The 19,407-nt window shown below is 41.0% G+C and overlaps 1 protein-coding gene across 5 annotated transcripts in view; it reads left to right on the top strand.

Annotated features, from left to right (window-relative positions):
- The first annotated feature begins 11,263 nt into the window (after positions 1 to 11,263).
- rbfox3a (RNA binding fox-1 homolog 3a) overlaps positions 11,264 to 19,407 on the top strand; it is a 139,108-nt gene continuing 130,964 nt past the window's right edge. For 2 of the 5 annotated variants that reach the window (XM_068004509.1, XM_068004511.1), the window contains exon 1: positions 11,264 to 11,503. In XM_068004509.1, the coding sequence (XP_067860610.1) occupies positions 11,294 to 11,503 (210 nt within the window). In that variant the 5' untranslated portion in view covers positions 11,264 to 11,293. Of the gene's footprint in view, positions 11,510 to 19,407 lie in introns of all 5 variants that reach the window. The other 3 variants (XM_068004513.1, XM_068004510.1, XM_068004508.1) reach the window with 2 other exon arrangements.

The raw sequence follows: 19,407 nt of genomic DNA, 5'->3' as shown, positions 1-19,407 counted from the left end.
AACCTACTGACCTCGAGGCTGAAACAGAAAAGCAACACTCACCAAAGCACAAACCATTATTACGCACTGTTGAATCACTCACCACCACAAATGGTGAAGTTGAGAAAAGAGTAACTGGTGGTGAAAGTGCTTGCTGGTGGTTCATGAGGGGGACAGTTGATGCAGAGACGTGGTGTGGAATGCTCGGACCTCTACTGAGTTGTTTGGTGAAACAGACCTTAGCGAGCCTGCTTTGAAATGAGGCTGGTACAGCAGCAGGACTATACTGAGCACTCTCTTTGCCTCTTTGAAAACAAGAGCACGGGGAAGTCCAACACCCATACATGTGATGTCATGGAGGAATAGTTATCTGTACTGCAATTACCAGTAAACATGTGGAAACACCAGTGGAATCTGCACTGGGGACCTCTGATACACAGACCATCGGAGCATTTCCTATGTATGTTGCCACTGTTCTGATAAGAGGCTTTGGATCCAAACTCCAAGCTGTAGCCATGGCTGGCTTCAGCTTACTTGGAGAATGGTTACAGACATCCATAAGGGAGAATTTCTGAAATCTCATGTGTTCACGCAGACCAGCAAACATACTGAGGGGATGCCATCCAACACTGGCATTCATGAAATAGCACAGGAGCAGCCAGTTGGCACTCATATCAATGGTGATTCAGTGGCATCATGTAACATTGCAGAAGCAACAATAGGCATCACCTGTGAAAGTATTAAGCCCACAGAAATTCCAGCAAAGGGCACCATTGGGACTGAAACAGATCCATCTGAGTTCATCTCAGATGCAAGTAGTGGGGCCTCTGAATCCCCATGCTGCTGACCAGATGTAGCTAGCCACCCACCAGTACCACTCTTTCTACTAGGGGATATAATTTTTTTTCACATCGTTCACCTGACGAAGGGGGAAGCCTCTGAAAGCTTGTGAATTTAAAATAAAATTGCTGGACTATAACTTGGTGTTGTAAAATTGTTTACAATAGGGGATATAATAGTAGGGCACATACGCAACCAAACTTCACAATGCACCAGGAAAACACATACACACCAATGACTACACAATTCAATAGAATTCATTCACTTTCGCCATAACTCACAATCTCATTGTTTTATTCTGTGGAAAAGGTATCATCAATTGCCCAAAAGGCAAACAAGGTACTTGCCTCCTGAGGTGTGACCCACGTAGGTGCATGCAAGGCCCCAATGGCAGTAAAGTTGATGGCAGTGGAGTCTTTTGAAGGCCAGTTTTCCAAATGTGTGCTTCCAGCTGGGAGCCTCAGCCACTGGAAACTCATATCAGGAAATTGCAGGTGTGTTCCAAAAGAACCTCCATGCGTTATGGTGGGTGAGACTCCATCCCAGGAGCATGCATTCAGAAAGTCATCCCTTTACGATCACTGGTAATGCATTCCGGATGGCTGACTGTCTCTGCAGGACTTTGTGGGCCAGCTGACTCACCTGAGTTACAATTTCCCTGTCGAGACTTAGCCTACTCATGCAGTGTACCTCAACCATGCCTGGGGAGCTGACTCCATTGTGACAGACTCACTGCATGTTTAGAGTGGGGTAGAAATAGAGCAGTGGTAAAGACCAAAGAACAGTCTGCTCTAGCTCCATTCCACCACTTTTTACTCATATCTCCCATTTTGCTAAAATTAACAAACGCAGGAATTTCAGTAGCAATATGATTGAGCTGTAATACATGCAGTGATAATGCTAAAACAACTATATCCCACAATCGGGCTTATTAATTTCTCTCATCACCTCCATGACACTCGGCTACATAAGTGTCCTGATCAGAACACACTAGCTCCAATTTTAAGCTCTGTTTTGCTCCATAAATATTAGTGGAATTAGGAGGTAAAAGAACAGAAATGTGGGTAGAGATCAGTTCTGCTCTTCCAGTGGGCATTTTGAACTTGCAGGAAGCTCCCATCACAAAGAGGAGGGAGCTTTTGTTCATTGTTATTGAGGGCGAATGATGTCCCTGCTAATTCCTTGTCTTTACTCCAGTTCTGCAGTAGGGTTTATGTAAAGGAACAAAGGAAGATAAAATAGAGGTTTTCAAGTCTTTGTGGGTATTTTTGGTTAATGTTTTTTAGGTCACTTGATGAGAGGCTTCATGCCAATGGTTCTTGTGTATTTTGCTAAGGTTACAGAAGTATGGACAATGGGTTTCCCCATGAAAAGGGTGTCCAAACTGCAACCAGTGGGCCAATGTGGCCTCCCAGCCCTGGCAGTGCATTTTGTATTTATATTTTTATTTGCCAGTCCGTCCAGTTTGAATTTTGAGGGTGTGGAGTTTTGGAAAGGACTTTAGTGGTTGCCTCACTGGTGGATAAATCCTACCTCAGAATACTAAGATCCGTGAGTATCATCAGTGTGAGATATTTGCAAATCAATGGGAACATGGGTTTAAACTTAATATGTACCCAACGCCCTTAAAACTCAATGGCACACATCTATATGACCTTGAAAACAAAAAGCTTGGAGACCTCTGCATGTTGGGAATCCTACTAGATTTGTGCTTTCTTCACGATGAAGAGGAGAAGCAAAGGAGGGATGCCTGACCACCCATTGCTGCCCTCCTATCCTCAGATATAAGCAGAGCCACATGTCCCTGAATTTTTCCAAGGAAGATTGTGTGCATAGGCTCCGATTCACTTGGGAGGAAGTAGCAGAGCTGTGCCATATGCTGCAACCTGACCAGCAGCCAAACTCCACCACAGTCACTGCATTGCCAGTGGCGAGAAGGTCGCTTCAGTCCCTAACTTTTAGGCGTGAGGCTCGTTCCAGGCATTCTGGAGTACTGTCCGAAGGGAAGGATACTTCATTTTTGTCTGCACTCTTTTACCCCTCATCCTCTACAGGTTCAGTTAGATTTGTGGTCTTTCTAAAGGCTGTAAGAATTTGTTCCCCCTAAATGGCCACTTAGCTTGAAGTAGCTGCACCCCTTTTGATTTCACTTACACCGATTTTCCAGTGCCCCTTTAGGATAGCTCCATGCACAAGGCTAATGCAACACTGGAAAGTGCAAATAATTATGGAAATTATCTAGCCACTGCACTTGTGGCTAGTTTTGCACTTGTTCCTAACCATTCTGTACTGAACTTTTGCCAATCTACTCTACTCTCTAACGTGAACGCACTTTACTTTCAAATTTGCTATGTGCGGAAGAGAACCACAGCGATGTTCTATATTGGTGAAATTAAATCCACTTTGGGCACTATATCCATTTCCCATTTTACTTCCCATTTCCTGCTAAACAGTCTGGCCATTAAGAGAACTTTACATGGTGTTGACGCCATTCAACAAAATCAGACATGGGTTTAACACAGCAGTAAACGATTACTGCCAGTGAAATAAAAACGCTGCTTTAGCCAAATATTGAGAGTGATTCCAATTTGAATAGTAATATTGCATATGGCATTGTTCTAAATGGTATCTGACACCAGCAGTGTAGGTCACTTTTGGACAAGCAACAGAATTAAGTCAATAATTCACATTTTTTTACATACATATATGGTGGAATCTCCACTATAAAATAATCTTATTGAAGCATCATGGTTTTCTTCATAATTGTTCCATAGTTCGATATGTGTAGCCAACCCCTATTTGTGTTGAGTTATAGAAGAAGAAGAATCATAGAAAGGTTACAGCACGGAAGGAGGCCATTCGGCCCATCGAGTCCGCGCCGACTCTGTGCAAGAGCAATCCAGCTAGTCCCACTCCCCTGCCCTATCCCCGTAGCCCTGCAAATTTTTTCCTTTCAAGTACTTATCCAGTTCCCTTTTGAAGGCCATGATTGAATCTGCCTCCAGCACCCCTTCAGGCAGTGCATTCCAGATCCTAACCACTCGCTGTGTAAAAAAGATTTTCCTCATGTCGCCTTTGATTCTTTTGTCAATCATCTCAAATCTATGTCCTCTGGTCCTTGACCCTTCCGCCAATAGGAACAGTTTCTCTCTATCTACTCTGTCTAGACCCTTCATGTAAGGAATCTTACAACACCAGGCCACAGTCCAACTGCTCCACCTGAAAATCACAAGCCTTCGGAGGCCCTCTTTGGAGAAAGCCTCCGAAAGCCCGCGACCCCCAAACAAAACAGCCGGACCACAACCTGGCGCTGCAAGATTCCCCACATTTGTCCACCCCAGTCCATCACTGGCATCTCCACATCATAGACCCTTCATGATTTTGAATGCCTCTATCAAATCTCCTCTCCACCTTCTCTGTTCCAAGGAGAACAACCCCAGCTTCTCCAGTCTATCCACGTAACTGAAATCCCTCATCCCTGGAATCATTCTAGTAAATCTCTTCTGCACCCTCTCTAAGTCATAGAGTCATAGAGTATATTATATATTAATGTTGCTCTGAATGGTACATAGGAAAAGTTTGCAACGTTAACATTTTTGTGGGGAAAATAATTAGTATGGTGGAACAGCACAAGCCAAGCCACCATCTGGATAAATAGATTGATGAAAGCACGAGACACATAATAAAAGTGACAGACACGACAGAATATTAGAGAAACTGCAAGATTTGTGCAAAAAAAGTGAACAGGTGACATGTAACAAGTTTCAAATCTCTACACGAAGTAAAAATGGAGGAGAAAAGAGAACACTGGACAATGAAATGACTACAGCAAATAAATAAAGATATTCCTTGTACTTCAAAACATATCTGCATAAAATTGTAATTAACCTCACCACTACATTAATTTCGAAGCCTTGAGGGTCTTCCCTCTGCGGGGAACAGTTCAAAGCTTTCCGGTTTGATATTTCACTCTAAACCCCACAGTACACATCACCGTGACTTACTCTTTGATCAATTGATTGTGAGTTATTGTGTGGCTAATATTTTTCAAATCTTAACACAAAGAAACAACTTCTTTGCTTTATTTTGCATTGTTTTTAAAATTCAAATTTATTCCACACCTCATTGCTAACAATAAAGATGTATTTCATTGCAAAAAAGAAAATAAATGTTCTCCTTTAGCCGAAGCAATTGTCTGATCCCGATCTCTTAGCACAATCCGTGCTATAAAATACTGGCACCATGTTCCTGCCTGCACCAGATCTCCACAGTCCATTAAAATTGGGACCTGCCAGCAATACAGGAAAACTGCTAGGACCATTGTACTACATTGGTACCACTGAGGAAGCTCACTGACCAGAACAAAGGTATCCATCTAGTGGGGAGAGGCAGGGAGAAAGAAAGAAAGCGAGTGAGTCACAGGTGTTCCAACTTGTACAGTGGCTTGAGTTACAGGAATGCACCAAGAATTCACAATTTCTTTTTGTTCAAACATTAAAATTGTTTGAAATAACAGCAAAAAAGTAAATTTATTTGCTTTCGTCACAGCAAGCAAATATGGAAACAGGACATTCACCATGTGATTGTCAACACTAGTTATGGTTAAGCCTATTATAGAAGACTTCATGAGCATTGCTGTTTTGCTATTTTATCAAAAGAAAATTGCATCTCACACTTACCAACATGAGAAGATTCTGAAGATGTGCTTCTTCCCTCAGTATTTGGCTATCATTTTCTTTTGGCCAACTGAGCATCTTTTCAAGGCGGCTTTGTTTGCCACCTGCAGAATGTTTATTTTTATTGTGGCTATTTTAATTTTTGGGCATGTGTTTTAAATTGTTGACATATTTTCTGCAGCCCTTTGCCTTTCATATCACTTTAGAAATGTTGTTAAGTTTAAATAGAACAATGGGCCTCACCCTTCAATGGCCTTTTGAGAACAATGATGGCTAAGAGATAGAAAAACATGCTTCATTTTGATTTGTTGTTTAATGGTTACAAACACTTTGGCCTTTCTGCATGACTTCTTTTTTCAACCCCTTTTTTTGCCCTTTTCTGTTATAAGCTACATGCCATATTGATCATGTTCCTGATCTCTGCTTGTGACAGCAGTAAATCTGAATAATTAAGTTAAGATGCAGTAGATTAGGACATGCAGCACTCTAATGGCTCAGCAGTAAATATATGCAGCTAATGCTGCAAAACTGCTTAAAGCACCTTTACACATGGCAGACAGAAAATAGGGTTCTATGGCTCAAGTCTTATCTCCTATTGGATACGATTAGCTTACTGAATGCTTCACAATGACATAATTAAGTGAGATAGAGACACCTTGCTGACATGCAGTACTATTATTTTCATCACGAGGAGGAACCCATTTCAATATAGAATAGGGAACTCTCATTTGGATAATGGAACATTTTCTTAATTGAAGAGTCAGGACGGTTTGTTTGCTGATATGTCTGGCATTGGCAGGAATGCTAAATTGCAGTTGTAGGAAAGTTTAATGGAGCCGTGGACTCGGTGAACATTAATTAAAGAAGGCTGTTTACACAAAATTCATAAGGCAGTGCGTTCAGACACAATTTAATACAAACCACACAAGACATGCGGGGTCCAATTTTGCCATCGGTCAGCGAACATCTGTGGAAATCAGCCATTACCCAATTGTGAAATTTTACCTTCACAGCAGTACAGTGAATATTTGAATGTTACAATATCTACCCAAAGTTCAGTGTTTTGCCAGCTATTGTTGTTCACAGCTTGAGAAATATCGGAGCCATTTGTTATTTTCTCACCTTCTCTCATAAAGGCATTGAATCATGCTCGAATATGGTTTCATAAGCAGTGGCAATCCTCCAGTACTTTGTCCAAAGGGCCATTTTTCATGTGTGAGCATGAACGGTGAATATTAGCAAACTATTTGCATGTGGAGGCACCACAGGTGAGCCAAATCCTGTCCTGAGCAGACACTTGTCCGAACACACTTTCAAGGGTCACTGGATAGTGATCAAGAACAGAGGACTTGCATTTATATAGTGTCTTACCATGTCTCACAAAAATATCTTCAAGTGCTCCAAAAATGGATATTTTTAAGTCTTTTGCAGGCAAATATGTCAGGCTGCCATTTTGAACATGGTAAGAGCCTACAAACAACAAGAAGTTGGATGACCAGTTAATTGTTTTTAGTGGTATTAGTTTTGGGAAAAATTCCCTGCTCTTCTTTGAATACTGCCATGGGATCTTTAACATGTACCTGAACCACAAGTACAGACAGAGGAAACCTCAATTTAATGTTTCATCAAAAGATAAGAAGTATGGCCAATTTCCTTCTTCCCAACCCAGGGATAATGAAGCCAATGACATTGTCCCAACGCTGCCCCAACTGAGATCAGCAAACTCAAAACAGACCAACGACTGAACCCAGGACCTTCCTAGGATTTTTTTTTATTCGTTCATGGGATGTGGGCATCGCTGGCGAGGCCGGCATTTATTGCCCATCCCGAATTGCCCTTGAGAAGGTGGTAGTGAGCCGCCTTCTTGAACCGCTGCAGTCCGTGTGGTGAAGGTTCTCCCACAGTGCCATTAGGTAGGGAGTTCCAGGATTTTGACCCAGCAACGATGAAGGAACGGCGATATATTTCCAAGTTGGGATGGTGTGTGACTTGGAGGGGAACGTGCAGGTGGTGTTGTTCCCACGTGCCTGCTGCCCTTGTCCTTCTAGGTGGTAGAGGTCGTGGGTTTGGGAGGTGCTGTCGAAGAAGCCTTGGCGAGTTGCTGCAATGCATCCTGTGGATGATACACACGGCGGCCACTGTGCGCCGGTGGTGAAGGGAGTGAATGTTTAGGGTGGTGGATGGGGTGCCAATCAAGCGGGCTGCTTTGTCCTGGATGGTGTCGAGCTTCTTGAGTATTGTTGGAGCTTGGTGGAAAGTGGAGAGTATTCCATCACACTCCTGACTTGTGCCTTGTAGATGGTGGAAAGGCTTTGGGGAGTCAGGAGGTGAGTCGCTCGCCTCAGAATACCCAGCCTCTGACCTGCTCTTGTAGCCACAGTATTTATGCGGCTGGTCCAGTTAAGTTTCTGGTCAATGGTGACCCCCAGGATGTTGATGGTGGGGGATTCGGCGATGGTAATGCCGTTGAATGTCAAGGGGAGGTGGTTAGACTCTCTCTTGTTGGAGATGGTCATTGCCTGGCACTTGTCTGGCATGAATGTCACTTGCCACTTATCAGCCCAAGCCTGGATGTTGTCCAGGTCTTGCTGCATGCAGGCATGGACTGCTTCATTATTTGAGGGGTTGCGAATGGAACTGAACACTGTGCAATTATCAGCGAATATCCCCATTTCTGACCTTATGATGGAGGGAAGGTCATTGATGAAGCAGCTGAAGATGGTTGGGCCCAGCTCACTGCCCTGAGGAACTCCTGCAGCAATGTCCTGGGGCTGAGACGATTGGCCTCCAACAACCACTACCATCTTCCTTTGTGCTAGGTATGACTCCAGCCACTGGAGAGTTTTCCCCCTGATTCCCATTGACTCCAATTTTACTAGGGCTCCTTGGTGCCACACTCGGTCAAATGCTGCCTTGATGTCAAGGGCAATCACTCTCACCTCACCTCTGGAATTCAGCTCTTTTGTCCATGTTTGGACCAAGGCTGTAATGAGGTCTGGAGCCAAGTGGTCCTGGCGGAACCCAAACTGAGCATTGGTGAGCAGGTTATTGGTGAGTAAGTGCTGCTTGACAGCACTGTCGACGACATCTTCCATCACTTTGCTGATGATTGAGAGTAGACTGATGGGGCGGTAATTGGCCGGATTGGATTTGTCCTGCTTTTTGTGGACAGGACATACCTGGGCAATTTTCCACGTTGTCGGGTAGATGCCAGTATTGTAACTCTACCGGAACAATTTGGCTAGAGGCGCGGCTAGTTCTGGAGCACAAGTCTTCAGCGCTACAGCCAGGTTGCTGTCGGAGCCCATGGCCTTTGCTGTATCCAGTGCACTCAGCCGTTTCTTGATATCATGTGGAGTGAATCGAATTGGCTGAAGACTGGCTTCTGTGATGGTGGGGATATCGGGAGGAGGCCGAGATGGATCATCCACTCGGCCCTTCAGGCTGAAGATGGTTGCAAATGCTTCAGCCTTGTCATTTGCACTCACGTGCTGGACTCCGCCATCATTGAGGATGGGGATGTTTACAGAGCCTCCTCCTCCTGTTAGTTGTTTAATTGTCCACCACCATTCACGGCTGGATGTGGCAGGACTGCAGAGCTTTGATCTGATCTGTTGTTTGTGGAATTGCTTAGCTCTGTCTATAGCCTGTTGCTATAGACAGCATGTTGCTATAGATTGTGTGGGTGACCTGTCCATCTTGCCCAGGGGACCCTCTCTGAATGTTTATTTGTTTTAGAGAGGTTTGGCAAGACATGAAAAAACTAAAATCTCTTGTCCTGCTCAGGATAGGACTGTTTTGCCATTTCTGCTGTCTCAATTCTTTAACCTAGGTGCACAATGTCAGTCTAGCGTACAAGGTTAGGACAACTGCAGCTACTAATTGGCCCTGTTTCATAAATGATGCATCCAAAAATTGTGAGTGGGGGGATGAGAGATATCAGACAGTGGTACTCAATTAGCACAGACTTGCCTATGGGCATTAGGATTGAAGAATAGTAGACCTGTGGGGTATCACAATTTTGGAGTATCAGCCTTGGCTCAGTGGTAGCTCTCTGGCCTTCAAGTCAAAAAGTTGTAGGTTCAAGCCTCATTCCAGAGACTTATGCACATAATCTGAATGGCAGTACTGAAGGAAGTGATGCACTGTCAGTGACACTATCTATGCCCTCAGCCTAAACTGACTTAGACCTGGTACTAGTTCATGTTCATGTTCGCATGAGCACAAAAATATTTTCCAAATTTGATTTGTGTTTGCACGGAGGTATTCAGACATGATACAATTGTCAGCCCAAATCAAATTTTGAAATCCACGTCCTTTTAAAAAGGGTTGAATGCAGTTGTTTTAAGATTTTCCTACACTACTAAGGTTTTGTATCTGTGTAAGTAAGTAAGATTAATAGCATTTCTGTCTATCCATCTAGTTTCCCCTGCAGACCAATGGGGAAAGGCAATGTGAGGATTTCCCTTATAGAGTCTAGAGGGAGCTAAATATGGGAGATTTCCTTAGCACTCCAGTGAGCAGGTATAATATGATGGATTTCTTAATCAGGGTCTTGAAAGGAGAGAAACAATATTTGTTTGCAGTCTGATGGGGTGTGAATGGGAAGTGTCTCTTCTCACGTGGTCAAGGGCTCAGGATGCATTCATGTTATTGGGGCTATCAGATGTAAATTCATACCATCAACATTTTGAGTATTCTGAATACAAAGCAGGAGCTTAAATTGATCTGGATGGTGATGCCTAGAATTTGAACTGTTATTTCTCTGCTTCACTGCCTGGCTTTTACTAGTCCCAATTCTTAGGTATGTTCTGCAGTGTCAGAAGCCAGCAGACTTATCAATAAACCATTATTGCCAGTCGTCCCTGCAATGTTACTCAGAGCTGTCAGTTTGGAATATTTGAGTGCATGTTTACGTTCGAGTGACTCAACAAATGCCAGAAAACCTATCAAAATACACCCGGCATTTAATACCTGACTGTATATAGAATAATAGTTATATTTAAAATCATTGCTCTGAGCAACTGACTGGAAGAACATTAAAAGAAAATGAAATACTTCAGAAGGATACTTTCGTGACAACCCTGTGTGCAAGGGCCGAAATGACAAAGCGAATGGAGTGATTGGCAGTGTGATAAAACAGCTCTGCTTGAAATTGTGCGAGCTCTTGTTCTCTTTATGTGAAGAGTCTGAGTGACTGATCCCTGTCAGTGGGAAACCAAGGGCCTGTTATCAGAATATTCAGCTGGTTCTCTGATTTAACCTATCAATGCAACAGCTGGAAACACTGACAAAACTGCAGTGCTCAATCACAGGCTATAATCAAGTATTTATCAATTAATTGATCTCTGGTATTTTCCTAAGCATTGCAATTCCGATCTGCTGAAATGCTATGTGTGTTAATGATATGATTTACAAAGCAGTATTATTTTATAAGAGGTCTGCTCATCAGTTGTTACAATCATTTTGAGTGCAATGTATACATATATTTTGGTCATTATTAAATTCCACCAGTTTGGGACAATAAGAGCTGTCTGGCTTCAGCTCCTGAAGGATTCCAGGAACATTTTTGTTTCCCTCACAGCCTGGGAATTCAGTAGTTTGGAATATTGCATTTGATTCTTGACTAAAGTTCACTGTGAATGATTCTTGCAAAATAAGATGATAAATTATAAATTTCTTTGCATTGGTTGTACATACCAATTACAAAACCGATTTGACTCGAGTGCTGCCAAACTTCATCGTTTGTCCTGTGTTTGTTTCAGGGTAACCAAGAAGCCACAGCCCCTCCGGAAGCAATGGCACAACCCTACCCACCCGCCCAGTACCCTGCGCCACAGAACGGAATCCCAGCTGAATATGCTCCAGCACACCCGCACGCTACTCAGGACTATGCCGGACAGACCACGGTACCAGAGCATGCCATGACGATTTACACACCAACACAGACGCATTCCGACCAGCCGTGCACCGATGCAAACACACAGTCCTTAACGGGCACATCCACAGTACCGGTAAGTACAAAGTTAACAAACAACGCTGCGTTCGGGCCAATGGGCTACAAGTGAGCAGTGAGGGGAAATTCCTTCAAAAAAAAGCTTGAGTTTTTTTGAAACTGAAGAAAATATCTTTTAACAGAGAGTTGGTCGGACAGTGTTTTAATACACCCCACTTACAGCTCAGTGGCATGGGTCGAAAGCTATCTCAGATTTTAAAAAATGACAGGTCTTTATTTCTTTATTGGTTGCTATAGATTCAAGATCTCAAGCCAGCGCACAGTGAGAATGAGTTTGCAGCACTGAACTGACTCAGATTTATAATTCTATCTATAGAAGACAACATTGTAAGAATGGGAAAGGTGGTACAGGCACGGCATTTCTCTCGTGTTGGGTTTGTGCTTCAATTTCAGGGTAATGTAAGTGGAGCTCTGACTTGCAGTTGGTTTATGCCATTACTGTCCTAAAAGCGCTTGGCACAGCCTCATGATACCAGTTGGTAAACCATCTGCATTCTCCAGCTTGCTGAATGTACTCGCACACTAAAAATAATCCTGTCCTTGTACATATTCTTTGGCATCAATGACAAAAGACACAGTATAAAATGGCTGGTGCAGCCTGGCACTGAAAAAAAGCAAGAGCACTTAGCAAGTGGCGATCCATTTCATGGGAGCACCCATCACAGTACAAGTACCACACCAGTAAGCCCGCTATTTAGTTTTAAAAACTCTGGTTTCAACTTCTAGCAATTGGAAGAGAGCAGATTGTCCATTGGCATCGGAACATAGCAATATTAGGAACAGGAGTAGGCCATTCAGCCCCTGGAGTCTGCTCCATCATTCAATTAAATCATGGCAGACATGTAAAGTCGCACCCACTTAGAGTGAGCCTCACTTATGATGGTTTAAAAATCTGACATGTATTTATGTACCTCACTTTTTAACACAGCTTCGCGTGTTTAAATAAGTTTGTGATGTTTCACTTGTTATAAGTATAACTCCTAAAATTTTCCTAATATTCACAATTCTGCAGAGATACAAGGAGGCAGAAATACTGTCAGCAACATACAGTGTGAGTAAACACTTTTTTTTGGGGCTTGACAGGGTAGATGCTGAGAGGATGTTTCCCCTGGCTGGAGAATCTAGAACGAGGGGACATAGTCTCAGGATAAGGGGTCAGACATTTAGGACTGAGATGAGGAGGAATGCCTTCATTCAGGGTTGTGAATATTTGGAATTCTCTACCCAGAGGGCTGTAGATGTTCAGTCGTTGAGTATATTCAAGACTGAGGTCGATAGATTTTTGGACTGTAAGGGAATCAAGGGATATGGGGATCGGGCGGGAAAGTGGAGTTGAGGTCAAAGATCACCCATGATCTTATTGAATAGCGGAGCAGGCTCGAGAAGCCGTATGGCCTACTCCTGCTCCTATTTCTTATGTTTTTGCATTTTACAAGCATTAGAAAATATAAGATCACTCTTTAAAAAGCCGGTATGATACCATGTACAAAATGCAATATTTTTAAATGAGGACTGTATTCTTTTCACACAATAAGAACATTGCCTCAAAATACCATGAGTAAAATTCACAGCTCTGCTGATAACTTGTATTGTTCAAAACAAATGTGTTCTTTCTCCAGTACACTACATACTGCTTGTAGCACTGCACTCTACCCAGCCAATCATCAACCAGTGACAGTTTCGGGCAAATTCAGGGATTTCATGGAGCAACGATGACTTGATAAGAGTTTCACACATGCAATTGTATTTAATTTTTAACTATAACAAGGATAATTTAAACTTGAATAATTATTAGCCTATTCTTTCTTTCTAGTGTCTGTATGGTTTTTAGGTGGTTACTCTAGTAATAGAAGTTTAGATTTTAGCAAATAGCTGAAAATTGTACTTATTAACAGTATCCTCATCTGAACAACTGATCCTGTGGAGAAATCACTGCATTTGCCAGCTCAGCAATTTGTGTAATTTGCTGTTAAATAATGAGAATGAGGAGTATTTCTTGGGTAGGAAGATTCTGTTTCCCTTAAGAGGGAATCTCAAAGGAGAGGCTCCTTATTTGCTATGCTTATAACTATGTTGGACATATCAAAGATTTCTTCCTAAAATAGTCATAACATTTAATAGGTCAAATAAAGGACAGTTTGACAGAAATAAACTTTGGCAGATTTTCATAATGAATTTAACTTGATACTTTTGCAAAAAAAAATCCTGAATTCCTGCCAATGACTTAATCATAAATTGACCAGAACTGACTATAAAATCATTCCAGCAGTGCTGTGTCGTGAGGACTTTTCTGAAAATGCTGCTTTCTGCTAATAATTTCAATTATAGGCAATATATCCAATTGTCTAGCAGCAACAAAGGTAATGTTCAATACATGTTTATTATGGAACCATAGAAATTATGGAATCTTAGAAATTTCAACATTGAAGAAAGTCATTTGGCCCATCATGCCTGTGTCAGTGCTAGCTTTGTATTAGATCTTTCTACTCTAATTTCTTTTCCCTGCATCCTTTCTCATGGTGTTTAAATAATTCTTTCTAAAATGCAGTGATTGATTCAGCTTCAATAGTAACTTGAGCTAATACATTCCATATTCTTATAACCGTTTGCATGAAAAAAATTCTTCTAACCTCCATGTTACAAGTTTCGGACGTGCTTTAAATAAGGTCCTGGGTACAATGTTGCTGGCCACTCCCGTAAGCGGTCTGAACATCTTTCATTCGTTCAGGAGTGTGCCCGTACTGCTCAATTGCCAATTTTGCAATTGTGTAACCCGGGAACCTGCTTTGGAATTGGACTGAACGTTGGCATTTCTCCACTCTTCAAAAGGCAGATTGAAACACTTGGTGAGACAAGGCCAGATATGAATCATTAAGCTGCTTTATTTCCCTGGCAAATTCTACTTACTGAACTCGATCTTACTTCTTTTTATCTGTTAATGCTGACTCTAAGAAGCAGAGGGGTGATACCTCTGACACCCTCCCAGGCAGGGAATCAACGGCCGGTTTATCAACCAAACCAACTATCCCCTCTCTCCCGAATAGATACTCTGTGGACACCTCATACCGTGTCCATGTGAATAGAATCGTCCTCACCACAATGGGTTTGAATATTTCTCTGCTAATTGGGGTGAAACAACAAATTGATTAACATACCTAGTCATCCTGGCTATTGTAAGGAATCTTACAACACCAGGTTATAGTCCAACAATTTTATTTTAAAATCACAAGCTTTCGGAGATTATCCCCTTCGTCAGGTGACGAAGGGGATAATCTCCGAAAGCTTGTGACTTTAAAATAAAATTGTTGGACTATAACCTGGTGTTGTAAGATTCCTTACATTTGTCCACCCCAGTCCATCACCGGCATCTCCACATCATCCTGACTATTGGTTGGGATGAGACTGTGAGCTGTGACATGCCACACATTGGCTGGTTTGGCTTCAATGTACATCTTCAATGCCTGCAGCCTGTGGTCCCTTTTTTTAAATCTGTACAAATTCACTTTGTTTTAAAACACAACTCTGAAACATCACTCAATCCCAAAATCCTTTCAAAAATCCCAAAATCTGGCACTTCCCCTTTATGCTTTTAGCATGAATCCTAAACAGATGACACCTTGTTATCAGTGTACTGACTTATACTATTTCCCCTCTCAAAATTTTGAATACTATTAGATCCCCCTTAACTTTCTCTGCTCTAGTTAATTCAACCCAACTCATCATAACTAAGTCATCTTATCTCTGGTAATATGCTAGTGAATTTTTGTTGCACCTTTTCAATGACTCTAATGTTCTTTCTATAATGGGGTGCCGTAAACTGTACACAGTACTCCACCAATGTCTTGTTGAGCACCTCGTTTTTTAAAAAAATTCGGTGCCTCTATATTTAAAAAAATCCCATTTGCCCCTTTTATGCTTTTTTCTATCTCATATTTAAAGATTTGTGTATCTTTATCTCGAGATCTCTCTCTTCTCTGCTGCACTGAGAATGTTACCATTTCAATCATATTTTACTTCTCTGTTCTTTTTCCAAAATGTGCATTTATCGACAAGGAATTGCATTTTCCATGTATCTGCCAAGTTCCCTAACCTATCCACATCCTGATTCAATCTCCTGCGTTCTTCCCCACTATCCATTAATTTGTTGTTGTCGGAAAATCTTAATATTAGTCCCTCTATGTCTATATCATGTGTCTAGATTTATTATCACCAACTCATCTTTGTTTCTTTCCCACCCTCATGCTTTCCCACCTTGATTAAGTTACAAGTAAAGGGGCATTATGTTGTGAAAGTTTTTGGCCAGTTAAGTTCCCCAAACCTCCATGATTAGAGCTGAAGTAAGTTTAAGCAGCAGTAGGAGTTCAATCTGTTGCAGTGCAAATGTTACCAGTGAGTTTCTTAGTTTTGTTAAGGTTCAAAGTTTATCATACTAGACAGATTAGTGCATCCATGACATTGCACGACCAATCATACTTCGGGTCACAAATCTGAGCAAGTGTCTCGCAAAACAATTTTCCAAGGTACAATAATCCTATGAAGGAATTGTCTAACTATGTTCATTATGTGGAGATGCCGGTGATGGACTGGGGTTGACAATTGTAAACAATTTTACAACACCAAGTTATAGTCCAGCAATTTTATTTTAAATTCACAAGCTTTCGGAGGCTACCTCCTTCGTCAGATTTTATTTTAAATTCACAAGCAATTCGGAGGCTACCTCCTTCGTCAGATTTTATTTTAAATTCACAAGCTTTCGGAGGCTACCTCCTTCGTCAGATTTTTCACATCGTTCACCTGACGAAGGAGGTAGCGTCCGAAAGCTTGTGAATTTAAAATAAAATTGCTGGACTATAACTTGGTGTTGTAAAATTATGTTCATTATGAAAAGGCGAGACACATCAAACAGGTTAAAAAAAAATCAAATATAGTGCAGTCCAGGGCATGTAGCAGTCATGGTTCTCCTCCCCTTGAATTCCGAATCACTGACAGGATAGCAGAGGAGGAAGAAATATGATTTTAAACGAATGAGATAACAAGCCAAACCAGACCACTCCTGTGTATCTCCTGCAGGCTGGTTCCAGGGTGGTATGGGCAAAGACCTGGAAACAAATGACCTTTGCTTGCTTGGCATGGGGAACTAAAAGGAGGTAACAAAAATAGTTTTAAATTCTTGACAGAAATCAGAGCCTGTTGCGACTGGAAACTGGTATGTGTCAATATGAAGTCTGGTGGAACTTTAAAATGGATAGACAGCGATATTATACCAGTCTGTACTGTCAGTACTATTAAATTAAAATTGACTTAACTGTCAGACTTCCTTTAAAAGTTGGCAACCGCCTGTTAATAATATACCAAACAGTGCTTCCCATCGTCCCTCTTCCATCAACTAGCACATTTGTCAGGATGGAAGCCAGAAAGTGGTATTGTTCATATTTCCATGTGTTAGTTTACCATCAGTAGCAACTTAAATCACAGGTGGTATATTAGATTAAATTCTAGTGTTTTAGCACCTTGAAACTGCGAACAAAGCACTTGACCTTTTGTTGCTGTTTGGTGACTTAAGGGACACAAGCAATAAAGTGTAGAAAATGTCTCAACCCAAAGATATGTGTATGCAGTTCTTTCACCGAGAAACGAATGTACTTTTTTAGCAACTCGTAAAAAGTAAAGAGAATGATCCTGAATCCAAAACGTACAAACTCACGACACCACAAAATTTGGTTTAAACTTGCCAAAAAAAATAAAATGTCATGTACTACTAACAAAGCAGAGGAATGTAAACTACCTAACCTTAAAATGATGGCAGGATTAAATGTGGTCCATAAGAAAGATTTTGAAAAAATAGGACAAGGATCCAGCAAAAAAAAAGACTGTTGCTGAATGGAAAGTGGCCTGAATTCTCAATTTTGTGAAAGCAATGGAGAGCACATTTACTGACTGCTTGGATTATTGCTTAAAAATAGAAACCTAATGTAATGCAGTAAACATAATATGACCAGTGTAACTTGATTTAACACATTATGACATAAGTAATGCATATTCTCATTTTTATGCTTGAAATTTTGAAAGTAAAAGAGAGTTCAAAGTCTTGTGTAGTGTAGTCTTTTTTTAAAAAAAACTATTGATCTGACTGAATTGTACATCAGCTATTCATAACTTTTATGTTCATTTCTTCATATATGATTCATCTAAACCCGTTAATAATGCCTGAATCTTTGAATGACGTTCTTGACTGATAACTCAAAGGAAGAGGGCGGGTTAGATTTGCCAATACTGCATATCCAACACAGACAGTAAGAATGTGGGAAAAACCTCAAATGGCCCAATTCACAAAATGCTGTCAACAACCTAAACTACATGAGGGAGGAGATAGTTGTATTAACCAGCAGTTTTCCTCTCAACCCCCATTCCACTAACAGCTAGTGTCCTGAGGATTCAGGGCACAGAATATATTATGGTTGCTACGCACTCTGCCTTATTCTAGATTATTTCAGCTCTTGTATTTTAGCTCACTTTTGTGGGCAAGTCCCAAATCCCTAAACCTTCAAGAGTGTCTATCCTAGCCTTGAAATCTAGGTAGCCTTTCAGTAACATGCCCAGGATAACAAAACAGAAAATCCTGTTTGTTAATTATTTTTACCTAGTAGACTCATCACATTCCTTCATAGAAGCTCTCTGTTCTTCGACAAACGAATGGTTTAAAACCATTAAGTGAATTTATTTAACAAAAGACACAAGCAAATAATATAACACTGTTATATATTTACTGTAGAAATCCTTCCACCTAACTCTTTGAGTACAAAAGTAATAAAAGGATCTCAACTCTAAGTACTAATCTATTTGTAAATACATTTTAGAATATGCATTGTTTCTTTTCTTCAATTTTTTTACCAATACAGGAGCTTGTATTAATCTAAACTATCTATCAGGAGTTCCAAACTGACACATTCCTTCTCAGATTTTCAACTTGACTCCTGGATTCAAACCTTTATTGAATCCCAGGAAAGAGTTACTGGGGTTTCCTGAATTTAGAATGATTGATCACAAACATTTCAAAAAAAATTAACTGTCAGTCAAATACAAGCTGAACCAATCATGTAGAATAGATTTGAGTTATTCCTTTCTCAAGTCTGTAACAGACTAAAGTTGAAACATTGATTTGATTTGAACTTGGGCCAAGATTCTAGCTGTAGCTATTTTTTTAAAACTCCTTATGTACTATGACTGGATTTAAAGGAACCAAGCCAGAACTAAGCAAAACACTACATTTTTGTTACAAGAGTCTGCAAGTAGTCTGGGGGTGGTCAGTTAAGTAGATTGGGTTTCCTTCAAGTGTCTGTTGACTACAGTGATTTCCAATCATCCGCCTTCCTCCACTCGAGATGTTGTTGGTTAGAGCTCCCAGGAATCCCCACGGATGGCTGATTTGATGGAATTGAGGGGCTCGCCTCAAATGTCACTATGGCAATATATCACACAAGGCAAAGACTGGCCCGGTGAAAGTCCCTGTTAGTAAACCTGATTCATCAAGTTGTAAATCTAGCACTGTTTAGAATATTATCCATAATCTAGAAATTGGTAGTGAAGAACACAATTTTTTACTCTAAAATAAATTGTACTGCACTTTTCTAATTTCTTTTTCATCTCTGCAAAATTCAAACGCTTTCCCTCAATATTAGTAATAAGTTACTATTGCATCTGGAAAAGAAAATTCTAAAGCCATACTGTAAGGTGCCCTGTGACCCATATCTTCTGGTAGTTTAGTGCATGTGTAGTGGGACTACTAGCCACAGGACACTGGAACTAAACAAAACTCATAACCCTGTTGCAGGTATTACATTTCTGTATTTGGCCTGCTGTGAATGCAAGTGTGAGTGAAATCTAGAAGTTTCCAGT

The sequence above is a fragment of the Heptranchias perlo genome, chromosome 23, assembly GCF_035084215.1.
Source record: "Heptranchias perlo isolate sHepPer1 chromosome 23, sHepPer1.hap1, whole genome shotgun sequence".
Lineage (NCBI taxonomy): Eukaryota > Metazoa > Chordata > Chondrichthyes > Hexanchiformes > Hexanchidae > Heptranchias > Heptranchias perlo.
Note: the sequence above shows the minus strand (reverse complement) of the source record. Positions and strands in the feature narration are given on the sequence as shown.